Consider the following 12,857-nt stretch of genomic DNA (forward strand, 5'->3'; position numbering starts at 1 on the left):
GCTGGTCTTGCACGCTCAGCAGCACTGTCACTCAGCACTGAAAAGCTGCTGTTCTCTCTGTGCTGCAAGCGGTGCCTCCAGTGACAGGGTAAGATCTTCACAGATCACGGGAGGACGACCCATCCCCGCACCCTCGGTGCACACCAAGGTCACTTAATACTCAGTTTCTAAAAGGCAAAAAAAAAAAATTTATCGACAGCTGAGCTAGGGAAAAACTCTGCAGAAATAAAGACCAGGAAGATCCCGTATTTTTCTGGTCCAGGAGTTGGGACGCAGAGCTGGAAGGAGCTCAGATGAGATGGAGAGGTCTGCATCCTCCCCCCTGCCCCCAAGTACCACCAATTGCTCATGGTAAGGATCCCTGCCCCCAGCTAACGTTTTGCCTCAAACTCTTCCTAGTCCTTCTATAAATTCATGGCACTTGCTTATACAGAATCAGTACTCAATACTTTTCACCAAGAAATATAAGTCACTTGCAGCACACAAAGATCAAAACCCATACGCCTTGATTTATGAGTTCCAGTCAAAGTCAGAGAAAGTGTAAAAAAAACCTGAAACACCTGAAATAACTAGCAAGCCTATCTTGTGTCTGGATTAAAGTAAGGGAACGTAAATAACAAGCTTGGTCAATTATTTTAAAAAACCTCAGTAGAGGTCCCAAGGATCCCACCCTTGCCCACAGCTCAGACCTTGCTAATGCGATAGAAAAAGCCCTCGAGGTAGCAGCATCTTCTCAGTTTCCACACTACCTTCAAACTGATTGATGCTGAAATCTAATGAATGAGGGAGTTTGGGCCCAAATCATCAGTTCTGCATAGCCGCAAAAGTGCTACTCAGAAGATCTTTACACCTTAATGTAGCTGCCCTTGGGCAAATGTTTTCCCTGCGCATGCATACACTGTCAAAGGAGTAGGGGCAATTCTCAGGCATCAGATAAAGAGATACAGAAGCAGTCAGAAGAGATTCATGAATGATCACAGCCTGAAGATTGCAGAGAAAAATTACAATCCCAAACGCGGGAACGCAATGAGCTATTGATGGTTTGGCTTTCAAACCTGCTAAAAAAAGTTCTTAAATTTCTAACAAGACACATGGAAGATTAATCTTAAATCTCACAATAGCAAGTCAGTAATTCACTGATGCAGGAGTTGTAACTTGGTCTTAAAAAGTAAACCGAAACGACATGCAGGATGGTGTTAACGTCTTATTTTGCAATGATGTTGAATGACTGCTCGTAATTAAGACTATAATTGTGATTTAATCGCGCTGTGATCTGACTGGCCATAAAGAGGGAGCCTGGAGTCCCATCTCAATGGGTGGAAAGATTAACCTTATTGTGGAAAACATAATCTCATTTCATGCCATTAAAAGGATCATATTAATTCCTGAAAAATTTTATAACAGCGAAGATATGGCACTTAGGCTCTAACATCCATCTCTGGGGTGCTACCCCACGGCTCTGGGGAGGATGGATGACTGGTTTGCCACAAGCAGAATCACGTTCTAAATCCTGACAAGTACTACACTGTAAATTCAGGCACAGTAAAGATAAGGTCTTTCTTGCAGCTGTACTTTAATACACAGATGTACACATTTCATGACTATTAATGCAGTACTACTTTAAAGAAAGATTACTGATTTGTAGGTATACATATTAGAAGTGACATAAAAAAGAGATTCTCCCTTTTTTTATTGTACGTTTCAATAGTGACTGGCTCTGCACAATGCTCATCCCAGCAGGTCAGTGTTGAAAACAGGCCTTATAAATCTAAAACGCATGAAAGTTTCCCAAGTTTTTGGATGGCAAATCTGTCACTCCACTTCAAATCCACTTGGGTCCTAAAAGAATTTGGGTCAAATGGAAAAACGACTTACAGAATTCACAGTGCAAGTGACTGATACTCAGCTACGCAAAGACTGAAGGAAAACAATTTTTGGAGCTCACGCGTGAGGCTGCAGAAGTAAACTCCCAGTAAGAGCAAGAGCTTGCTCTCTGAACAGCTTTTCCCTTCACCGGCCCAACGGAGGCAGCTGCTTGTGCATTAAAACAGATGCAAGCTCTGCTACGTCTCAGGGAGGCATGTATGCATCAGCACTCGCTTTCGGTCTCCGCAATGCCAGGCACCGGCATAACCTACTTAGCGTGGGATGTTCAGTGTTATCCACTAACAAAGTGACACTCTGTTTCCCAGTGTTTGCTAAACTACTGAACACACAAAAATTTACAGATTTATCAACTTTTCTTTTTTTTTTTTTTTAAATGTTCTACCAGAAAAAAGAAAAAAAAAAAAATCCAAGACAGCAATTCTCTCACAGGCTCTCAGGAAAATAAAAGGGAAAAGTCCAAATACCAGCTCATACAAACTTTTTGAAAGAAGCTGGTTTCGTTCGGACTAGTACATGTAACCGATTTCAACATTTCACGATCACCTCACACAGCGAATGCCAGCCTGACATTGAAACGTTGAGTCACTGCACTGTATTTCAGACTTTATCTTAGGGTCAAGTTAATGTTTGAAAAGAAACAAATGCAGCTGATAGCGCTGGGTAAACAGTGACCGTTTCTGTTTGGGATCACGCCTGCTCCTGTTTGCCCTGTGTAGGGCTAAAAAAAGAAACACCCCACAACTCCTCCTTACTGTGGGATCATCCCAGCTGCAAAGTACTATCAAAATTATTAATTGAATAACCTGATCTCAACACCTCCTGGTTTCAAAGCAATTGGTCGTTTAGAGCTTGGGATCCTGACACTTTTTAGGGAAGCAAAGCATTGACCTGAGCACTAAAAACCCCCTATTTTAAAATAAGTGCACAAACATACTCATTTTGATAGTTTCCCATCCCAAGGATCTGGCTTGGTGTGATTTGGCACAGGTCACCTAACCAAGGAGAGGAAAAAAAAAAAAGCCACAATCTGAAATCTTTCTGAATGTGCCCATCTCTCATGGAGGGAGAAAGAAAACCCAGATACCTTGCCTTAAACAAAACACGGTCAATTTTTTTACAGATACAGCCTTAATTCTTCCCTTGTGAAGAACAGCTGGACTCTGTTAACTGAGATACATAAGAAGAAACAGTGTGCCCAATTTCATTATTTATTCAAGTGAGCTATTTTGAAAAATGTGAAGTATATTCAAGGAAGCTACAACATTCACAATACAGCCGAGAAATCATTGTGTTAAGGCAATGGCAGCTTTACACAAGAATATGTGACCATTGCTCCTATAATTCTATCTATTAATTCTATACTCTCAGACCAAGTAATAACAAAAATGAATTTATTAACTCCACAGGAGTTAATTGCCAATTTCATCAGAATTTAGGCACAGATGTAAGATGGAAACAGTCAGTAATAAAAGTACTACATGTTAACTGAGGTTTTTTCACACATTTGACAGTTCTGAAAGTTACTAAGATACATGGCAGCAGATTCTTCCTCTCTCTCCCAAAAAAACAGGCAACTATAGTGGTATTTTTTTTCCTCAAACGTAATACCAAAAAATGGTGCATATGGAGAAAAGAAAAGGAGAGCTTCATTAAAGTTCTTTAGCTTTCCTCACTCTTTCTCACAGAGTAAGCAAAGGACCAAGAAATCCCACATAAGCAGTATTAAATACTGTTATTCTAATTAAGCAAATTCATATAGGTTCCCTCTTTTTGTGCTTTGTGGGAACCTATTCAAATTTACGGCTCACAAAAGCAAGAAAAAATATTGCATGTGGGCCTGTAAGTCTATAAACCCTAGTTTAATGACAAAGCCCGTGCATAGCCTATTTCACCTATATTTCACATCCTAGTCCCTTGTCTTCCACCAAGTGCAAGGTCAGAACAGTTATTTTCTCTGTTCGTGCTCGCAGATGACTGCCTTATTTATAGTAAATTTCCTGTTTTTCCAGTCTTGTAAATGTCATACAGAATAGGCAAGGTAATAAAACATATACATTTCCAGGCTAATATTGCCCTAGCACTTCAGCACCAGTTGATTAGGCACTAAGAACTAGGAAGAGGAGGAGAACCATAGTTAAAAACGTGTTTACAATCTTATCTTCATACTTCTTCTCTGTATGCTCTAGTGCCACACACCTCCTGTTGAATGGCAGTTGCCATCCCCGTAATGAGATTTTTAATCACCATAGAAATAATGCATTTTAATTAAAACACTCTCCTTTTCTATGCATATGATCCTGATCCACAAGGGAGTTCTCTGCCCTGCACAGAATAGCACACAGATGCCAGGGTATCATTGACGGGCACAGGGAACTGCTTTCTAGATCACAAAAATATTTAATGATTTTTAAAAATAATATATTTCTGTTCTACATGCCTGTATAATAAAGCAAAAAAAAAAAAAAAAAAAAAAAAAAGGATGGGAAAAAACCCAGGTAAACTACAATCCCAGTAATCAGGGGCTTGGTTCTGTCCTCTGGATGAGGACGGTCCAAGGTTCAAGTGCCTGCCCTGACTCTAGGCAGGGTTTTGAACCTTTCTCTCCCAACTTCCAGGTAAATCCAATCAGTTTGCTAAAACTAAGCTCTCTGCCCCTTCTTTTGACCACATTCTGGAGCTGAGACAAATCCATCACTAAATTCTGTCATTTCTGGTATATTCTCATGACATGTTTCTATTTGGACTAACCAGTGTTTCCAAAATAACAAAAAGTTTAATCACAAATTGCTCAGTAGGGAAGGTGGTTCTTAAGCACCTTCCTCCAACCACCAACACCGATCACATTGCAACATCAGAAACTATATTTTAACACTTCTGCTAAAACAATCAGCATGCAAAAAAACCCCTGCCTAATTTCCTCATACTTTTCTCCATGCTTTTTTCTCCCTCCCACCTGGGCAGGGCAACCAGCAGGCTCAGTTTCCCTCCCCGCTTTCCACTGAAGCTGAGAAAACACAGCAGGGAAAATACATATTTGTTAAAACAGTTTTTGTTGAGAGTTCGACACTGTTTGCTGGAGTATTCCTACCAACTCTTGGAAATGACTAACAAGTAGCCATGCTACAGCTCTGGGGCAGTTTTGAGGTCACGTTGCCCCTGCGGAAGGGGAGCAGGTGGCAAAGGGGGACTGCACAGCCCAGCCGTGGCTCAGCTCCTCTCCGACACCCCATCGCTGCAATCTGCTCCGGCACCAGAGGTTTGAAGGATGGCTGTGAAACAAGTGCCTGCAGCCCTCCGGCTCAGCTCATCGGTGAGGCTAGGGACAAAGCTTCAGGTGACAGTCCTGCCAGCTGGCCATAAATTTTGTCCGCAGTGATCAGCTGGGTTGAACCAAGTCCAGAAATAAAACCCCACCCTCTCGCACCACCAGCCACAGCAAAACTCCCAACTTTGGGATGCAGACATGTCTGGATGACAAATAAACTTTCCCCTAAGGAATCTCTTGGGCGATTCGAAGAAAACTTCCCTTCCTTCCTCCACTTGGAGCTGACCCTGGGGTGCTCCTCCACCCTGCAGACCCCCAGGTATCCAGCCGCAGTCCTGCCCATCCTGTCCATCCAACCAACCTCGCAGCAGCTGCGGCAACACTAGCAGTTTCCTGGCACTAAATTAAGTCCTGCCCTGGAAATTACAAGCCCATTAGCCAGGCCTGTTACGCTAACCTGTTGAGCGACTGTTGCGTGTACACGGATGCGAAGTGGCTTTTTTTTTTTTTTTTTTCCATCTCGCAGGGGAGGACTCTTCCTATCGTTCTCCCCAGCCAAATGGGAGAGCTACCTGTGCATGCCTCCACCCGTGCGCTGCAGGGCTAGGAGCACTGATGTGCCCGCACTTAGGGCAAACCAGGGGGAAAACCAGCAAACCCAGGCTGACTTTCAGCCAGAGAGGGGAACTGCCCTCGCAGGAGGGTCACAGCTTTTCCCTTCGCAAGGCGGGCAGCCGGCAATCACATGCTCACACTTTTTGAACAAGACTCCAGTCATCACCCAGCAGCGCGGCTGCTGGAAGGATGCTCAGCTGCTGGGGGACAGAATCTCTCCCACATTCCCCCAGCTGCGGGGATGCCTTAGCCGCCCCAGGGGTCAGCCCCGGACACAGAGCTCCCCCCGACACCCGTGGGTGCCCCCGCAGGGAGAGCTGGATGCTCCGCGGTGCCTCAGGGAAAGTCTCACGCAATTGCTCGCTGTGCTTAAGGCAGGCCGGAAAACTGCAGGGAGACTCTCCGGACTGAGCCGGGACGATAAGGTGCCTGTGCCTAAATGCTCACGGTAGAGGTGCGCACACGCAGCGTGTGACTCCTTTCGGGGTCCTGCGTTGCCCCGAAGGGCTAACGTTCGCCTCTCCCTTCCGTACCGCACTCGCCCTTGGCGCCCAGCACCACAGGAGGGGCCCTTCACCTCCTCCGCGGCCCCCCCGTGGGCAGCGCGGTAGGGGGTCCCCCCGGCCCCGGCCCTCCGCGGCCCCGCGCCCGCACCCGTCCCGTCCCCGCTCTCACCTTGTCGGACGGCTTTCACCACGATGGGGTCCTTGCAGCTCCGGATCACTTCCAGCACGTCGTAGCGCGGCAGTCCCGAAACGCGGACCCCCTGCACTTCCAGCAGCAACTCCCCCTCGCTCAGCGCCGCCTCGCCGTCCCCCACCACCGCGCCCGCGTAGGGGAACTCGCCGTGCTCCGCGCCGCCGAGCAGGACGAACCCCAGCTGCCCGCCGGGCCCGCGGGTGAGCGAGCACTGCCGCACCCGGCCGGCCCAGTGGTTCTTCTTCTGGACGACGCGCGACATGGTGCTGCGCGGCCCTCCGCGCCCGCGGGAGCGCGGTAAGCAGGTGCGCAGGGGGCGCGGACCCGCTGCCTCATAGACCGCGCGGCCGCCGGCCCCTCAAGCCATCACCGCAGGCGCCGCGCGCCGCTCTGGCCGGCCGCGCGCAGCCCGCATAGCTCCGCGCCCGCGGAGGGCGCGCGCCCGCCTCCCGCCCTCCCCCTCCGCGCCGTCCCTCTCCCGCGTTATTGGGGAAAAAAAAAAAAAAAAAATTTTTTTTTTTTTTTTTTCAAAAAAAGAAAAAGCTCAGAAAAAGCAAATCCGGCTGGTCCTCGCCCTCCCGCGCTGCTGTTTTGTTTTGCTGCCCCACTCCGCGGGCGCTGCGCGGGGCGCGGAGGCGGCGCGCGGCGCCTTTAAGGCGATACAAAGACCCGTTTGTTTTGTTACACTTCGGTCCGTCCCGCTCCGCCGCGCTCCGCGCCGCCGGCGCAGGCGCCCTCGCACACCCCGCCCCGGCCCCCGCCCGCCTCCCCGCCCCCGGCACGGCACGGCACGGCACGGCTCGGCCCCCCCGCGCGAACCCCGGGCCGGCCCCGGTACCGGCGCACGTCCCGGTTGGAAGGACCCTGCTCCCACGGACAACTTTTCCGAAGGGAAAAAAGTCGGTGCCGGTGCCTGCGCAGCCCGGGCGGAGGCCGGAGTGAAACGCCGCAGCAGAAATAATTCATCTCTGAGAAGGGGCTGGGGAGCGCAGCCGGGTCTCCCCCGCACACGGCTCGGCTGAGAGCTCCTCCAGAAGTTCAGTCCCTGGAGATGCTCTTGTTGTGGGGGCAGAGGGATGGTAATCTTTTCCTTTCCCGGGAGGATTTCTAGGGTTTTCCAAGTTGCTAACCTCTGGAATCGCTGCTCACCTGCGCTTTCCAGGGGGTTGTTATGGGAGAGGATATGCTGAAGCGTAAGTCCCGAGGAAAAACTTGCACAAGGCTGTCATTAAAGTGGTATCAAAGCACTTGCGCAAGGCTGAGTTAGAGCCGTACTCGTATCCTTAGTTCTCCACTTTCCAATTTTTTAGTGCTTGAATTTGCAGTGTAAATAATCATAGACTGGTTTGGGTGGGAAGGGACCTTAAGATCATCTAGTTCCACCCCCCTGCCACGGGCAGGGACACCCTCCACTGTCTTATTTTCCCTGTGTAATCGTTTAGAAGCTGGGCAGACCTACAGCAAGGTCTGTCTGCTGGGGAAAGGGACATGCATCCATTTGTTTGCCCTTGGCCACAACTCTTCAAAGTTACCCAGAACTGGTGCAAAACTCAAAAGGGGAAAATAAGTAAGCATGCACATACCAGCTGGCCCTTCCAGGTCATGCTCCATGCTTCCAAACCTGAAAGCCAGGCCTCATTTTGAGCAGTCTTATGCATGACTGAACCCCTTCCAGCAAGGAATTCAGTTGTCAGATGTGTGCGTGCCCTATTTTGCTGCTAATCGGGACTGAGAAGTGACACAGGGAAACAAAGAGCCTGGTCTCGCTCCCCGCGCTGCCCTAACGTGCGCTTTGCCGGTGCAGCCTGCAGGCTTTTGCTGCTGTCCGTGTTGCTCTCTCATCTCACATCTTTCAAACCATGCATGTACCGAAACGATCCGCGATGCAGGAGAGCCGGAAGGCTCGAGGGGCACCATATGTGATAGAGCTGGGGATGGAGTTCAGCCTAACGTCCTGATCAGCCAGGCTTAGCTCACAGACCTCAAAAGAGGGGTGACAGGGGTACCTTCCCTGCCCTTACATCTGTCCTGGATGCAGTAGAGAAGCCCGTTGTTCCTCACCCCCTGCGTCCCCATCGCTCCTTTCCTCCAGCCGAGACCTCTCACGGCTATTTCGTAAAATCCCCATGGCTGCAGGCGCTGCTCTGCAGCCGCGGAAGCCGCAGTCTCTGGCCCGAGTGGCACAGCCACCTCCAGGCGAAGGAATGGGAAGGCTTTGTCCAATGTCACATAGCACAGCAGTGAGTCAGCTCCATCCCCTGTGCCTCAGGCACCTCTCTCCAGATCTCCATGGGAAGCAGAGGGATTGCCAGTGCTCAGAAAGTTGGAATAAGTACCTGAGCCCCTTCCAAGGAACAGGGCAGAGCCGGCCTTCCTGGGTATGAAGGGCAAAGGCAGAGGTGGACTTAGAAATTCAAATTACCTGCTGTGTCTAGCCCTTGTTTTCTTCCATCTCTCTCAGAGGTTTCTTTCCATTTGGAACTTTAACACTTAGTTTTCATGTGTAAAGTTGTGCTGATGCCCTCTGTTTGAGCAGCAATGACTGCCTTACATCTGCTGGCTCTGTAGCCAGCTACCCAATTTGTCACTTTTAGGGTCACAGAACACTTTTTACTGTATCTTGACCAGTAAAAACTGGAACAGTGATCAGGTTAAATCCCCCAAGGAATAAATGTTCAGGAGGCCCACAAACCCTGAGGAATGGCAACATGGCTAGCGGCGAAGGGTTTATATCCCATCTGCGTTCCCCCTGATAGTCGTGTCGCACGTGTGAGCTCACAGCTCAAAGAGACTCTTGTTCACAGCTGAGAGCTGGGTGTGACGTATTTTCATCACCATCATTTTGCGGGATGTGTTATGTGACAGCCCTGCTAAACTACAATTCATCTGGGATCCACGTGAGTATCACATGAGCTGTGCCTGTCCTGAATAGAGCTTACAGAACTACTCATGCCGCATGGAAAAATTTTTGAAAAACACTATTTAGAAAAACAACTTTGCTAGTAAGATTTATGAGACAACAGATTTCCAAGGGCCATTTTCTGTTTGCATACAAAGGCTGCAATGCTAATGCAAGCGTGAGCTGTTCCTATTGTAATCTTAACGCCGTGCTCATGTCTGGGCCGCTACGTTCCCAAAATTGTTCTTGCTGGTAATTTACAAAACCCACAAACCTCAGCCAGAACTTTCTCTTGATTTTAAGATTTTCCCTTCAGTTTTCCTCCATGACCAACTTCCTACCATTTTATCTTCTAGTTGCATCCGGTAAGGTCAGGCCGTTAGTCAGGATAGCCCTAGATCCTAGAAGCTGGCATCACTTGTATAGCTCAAATACAGCCAGGATTTTTCATTGTCCTCATTCCCGACCCTGCGACTGCCCAGCAGCTTACTGCTGCAACAAGATGATTTCAGGACATAGCTGGTCCAGCCACCTCTATCAGAGGAAGCCCTTGGTCAGCCATTAACAGCACTGAGCCCATGACCTCTGGCGGGGCTGCTTCTGCCCAGAAGAGTCCCTGACACCAGCCCTACAGATAATCAGGTCATTACACCGTACAAAAACCCATCTTTGCATTTCAGCTGCGCAGCATGGCCTCTCTCCCAGGGGATGGTGGTCCTGCCTTTTCAGCGAACTGATTTAATGATTAACAGACCATCTTCATCTCTAACAACTGCAGTTCTAATAAAAATCCCTTCCTTTTTTGCAAGGGTCTCTAAGTGCTTTGTAGACATTAATTAATGAAGCTTCACAGGGTACCTGGGGAACAGCTAAACATTAACATGGGGCGGGGAGAAGCTCGGGCGCATCCCTCGTCCGAGCAAGGCTGGCTGTGGCCGTCCTACCTCACCTGCAGCGGCTGGTCCAGCCTCATCTCACGTGGGACAGCACATTCTTTATCAGCTCACAGCAGTGCTATAAAACCTGATTCAGGCTGGCTCAGAGCTTTAAGCAGAGCCCAATTTCCTTGCTCTTTTGTCTGCAGTCGCCGTGGTTTGGTGGCCCATCTGTCAGCAGCCTCTAATCTGTTGGGATGAGTGGGCTGGTGCTTTCCTCCTCCTTCAGAAGGTGTTCCGCATGCTTTGGGCCCCGCTGCAAACACACAACAACGGCTAAAACGATTCTTTCAAATAGGATATCGACCCGCGGTCTTGGTCTCATAAGCATCTCTGAAATTTCATGCTGTGTCCTGGATTTTAAAATGGGTCAAAGCTCCCCCAAGCATCAAATCATTCTCTCGGATTTCATACTAAAACTAGAGAAAACCACAGTTTTGTTTTGGGATGAAAAACCATGTCTAGTCATGGAGAATGTTGTGGCTTTATGGCAGTACAGAGCCACGTACTCCCACCAGAGAGCATAAAAAAAGATGACAATGATTAAGGCTATAAACAGAAGTACAGCTTATTTAATACAACAGAATTTATTCTTAATTTCCAGCTAAAACCCAAACCCTCAATACTTTGACAACACAGACCTCGAGGCTTTGAAAGCCTGAGTATGTGGATCTTGGGAGAAAAAGAAACTTTAAACAATTCCAGCCTTTCAGACACCGAGGTTTCCTGTTGGTACGCTCACACTACCAGCATCTGTCAGTAGGAAAGCCATGTATTGCTGTATTTCCCAAACAGGAATTGTTGTTCATGGTAACCTCACCTAACTTTTATCAGAGAAGAATTTTTTGTCTGGCATCCAGTGTTTCTGGACAAACTGGTCCTGCTCTCTGGTAGCAAGGAGGAGCAGGGCTGACATTGCTTTGAGTCCTGGCTCTGGCAAACTCCAGATACTGATTGAACCCTGTATTTGTAGGAAACCTCCCAAGTGTCAGGAGACAAGCAGTTCTGATTAGAGCCACAGACCAGCCAGCACCGACAGGTACTGCCCAGGGTCATTTGCAGAGCTGGGCCAGCAAGCTCCATCCGCAAAGGCAGCACCTTGCGTGGGACATCTCCGGCCTCCTGCTGCAAGGTGGCTGGATCCCATCCCACAGGTCCCTCCCTGAAGTGAATCTGTGACCATGGAATGGTAAGAAGAAAAAGGCAACCCACCCCTTACTGGTAACCCCTGTGTCACCTTCCTCTACAATTTATTTCAATAATATCACGCACGGTGGAATATAAAGCTGAAGATCAATCTCATAACCATATTAAGACACTCCAGGGTGTATTTTATAGGGCTGTTAATATACTTTTTTGGGTGGTTAAAGTCACCCACAGCATAAATTAATGGCTCCATAAAACATGCTCTGTCATGTCCTATGGCTTAAATAACACGCAACAGGACGGGTATATTGGGATGTTGTTGAGCTTACTGGGTGGAAGCACAAGGGCACAGAGTGACCACCTGGCAGCGGCTACATCCTCCAGGGGATGCCGGCCTCAGGGTGTCTTACAGATAACGTGAAACCAACAGTCATTTTAAAAAGCGAGAGTCTAAAAAAAAAAAAATCCTACACAATTAAAAATTGTAGATCTCATTAACTTTCATTAGCATTTGTGCTCCTGAGTTTATTAGTCTTTTTCAGGCCTATCTTCCCCGCAGAAGCTATTGCTGTTCCAGGATATGATTGCTGTGGGTGCGGCTTTTTGGCAAGGAGGGAGTCGGGCTGCTCCCAGCCTTGGAAAGCTCCTGAGAAGTCCGGAGCGGAGGGGAGAGGGCACAGCCTGTTGGTTAGAGCAAGGATCAGAGTGGCTTTGCAAGGAAAGCTGAGCCTGCCGCGTGTTTTAACTTTTATCCGTTTCAGGCAAATGTTATGGGAGTGGAGGTCTGGTACACATAGGAGTATTTCCAACTACTATTTCCAAAAAGGAGAAGAAAAAATATTGAAAAGAGAAAAAAAAAATCAAGAAAAGTCTTTCTTGACTATGATCTAGTCACAGAAGGAGCAAGTTCCTGCCCCTAGTCTGGTAGATATTAAGTCACATTCTTCCCTAGGAATTTTTCTTTTGCTATTTTAATGGCTCTACATGAGTTACCAGAGACTTTTCAGTAGACAATAGCTCTGCCCTGCTAAGATAAGCTATCCCAATTCATCTGCCTCAGCTGATAAGCCTCCCCTTTTCTGCTGCTTCTGCTCAAAAAGGAGAACAGCTCATGTTTGTGCTGAGAGCTCAGCTGCCCAAGGTGCCAACACTTGCCCAAACTCACTTCAGACCCCAAGAGTCTCATTCTCTCCTCCTTTGTCACCCTTCTCCTTCCTCTGCAGATACATGGAGAGCCATGTCGCATCCTCAGACTCCACCACCAGCTCTGCTGAGGCTAATGGAGATGCCCATGTTCCCTGTCTTTCCCCAGCTTCCTACACAGCACCGCCTCTCCATCCCATGCTCTGTATTTCCTCTCTATTTTCTCTATGTATCTTCAACACATAGAGCTTGCTATCCATTCCCCCTA

The 12,857-nt window shown here is 48.2% G+C and overlaps 1 protein-coding gene across 27 annotated transcripts in view; it reads right to left on the reverse strand.

The window, feature by feature from the left end:
- MAGI1 (membrane associated guanylate kinase, WW and PDZ domain containing 1) overlaps positions 1-7,141 on the reverse strand; it is a 349,049-nt gene extending 341,908 nt beyond the window's left edge. For all 27 annotated transcript variants that reach the window (XM_075762367.1, XM_075762366.1, XM_075762362.1 and 24 more), the window contains exon 1: positions 6,443-7,141. In XM_075762367.1, coding sequence (XP_075618482.1) covers positions 6,443-6,728 — 286 coding nt within the window. In that variant the 5' untranslated portion in view covers positions 6,729-7,141. The remainder of the gene's footprint in view (positions 1-6,442) is intronic.
- Positions 7,142-12,857: the final 5,716 nt, after the last annotated feature.

The sequence above is a fragment of the Balearica regulorum genome, chromosome 10 (assembly GCF_011004875.1).
Source record: "Balearica regulorum gibbericeps isolate bBalReg1 chromosome 10, bBalReg1.pri, whole genome shotgun sequence".
Classification (NCBI taxonomy): Eukaryota; Metazoa; Chordata; class Aves; order Gruiformes; family Gruidae; genus Balearica; species Balearica regulorum.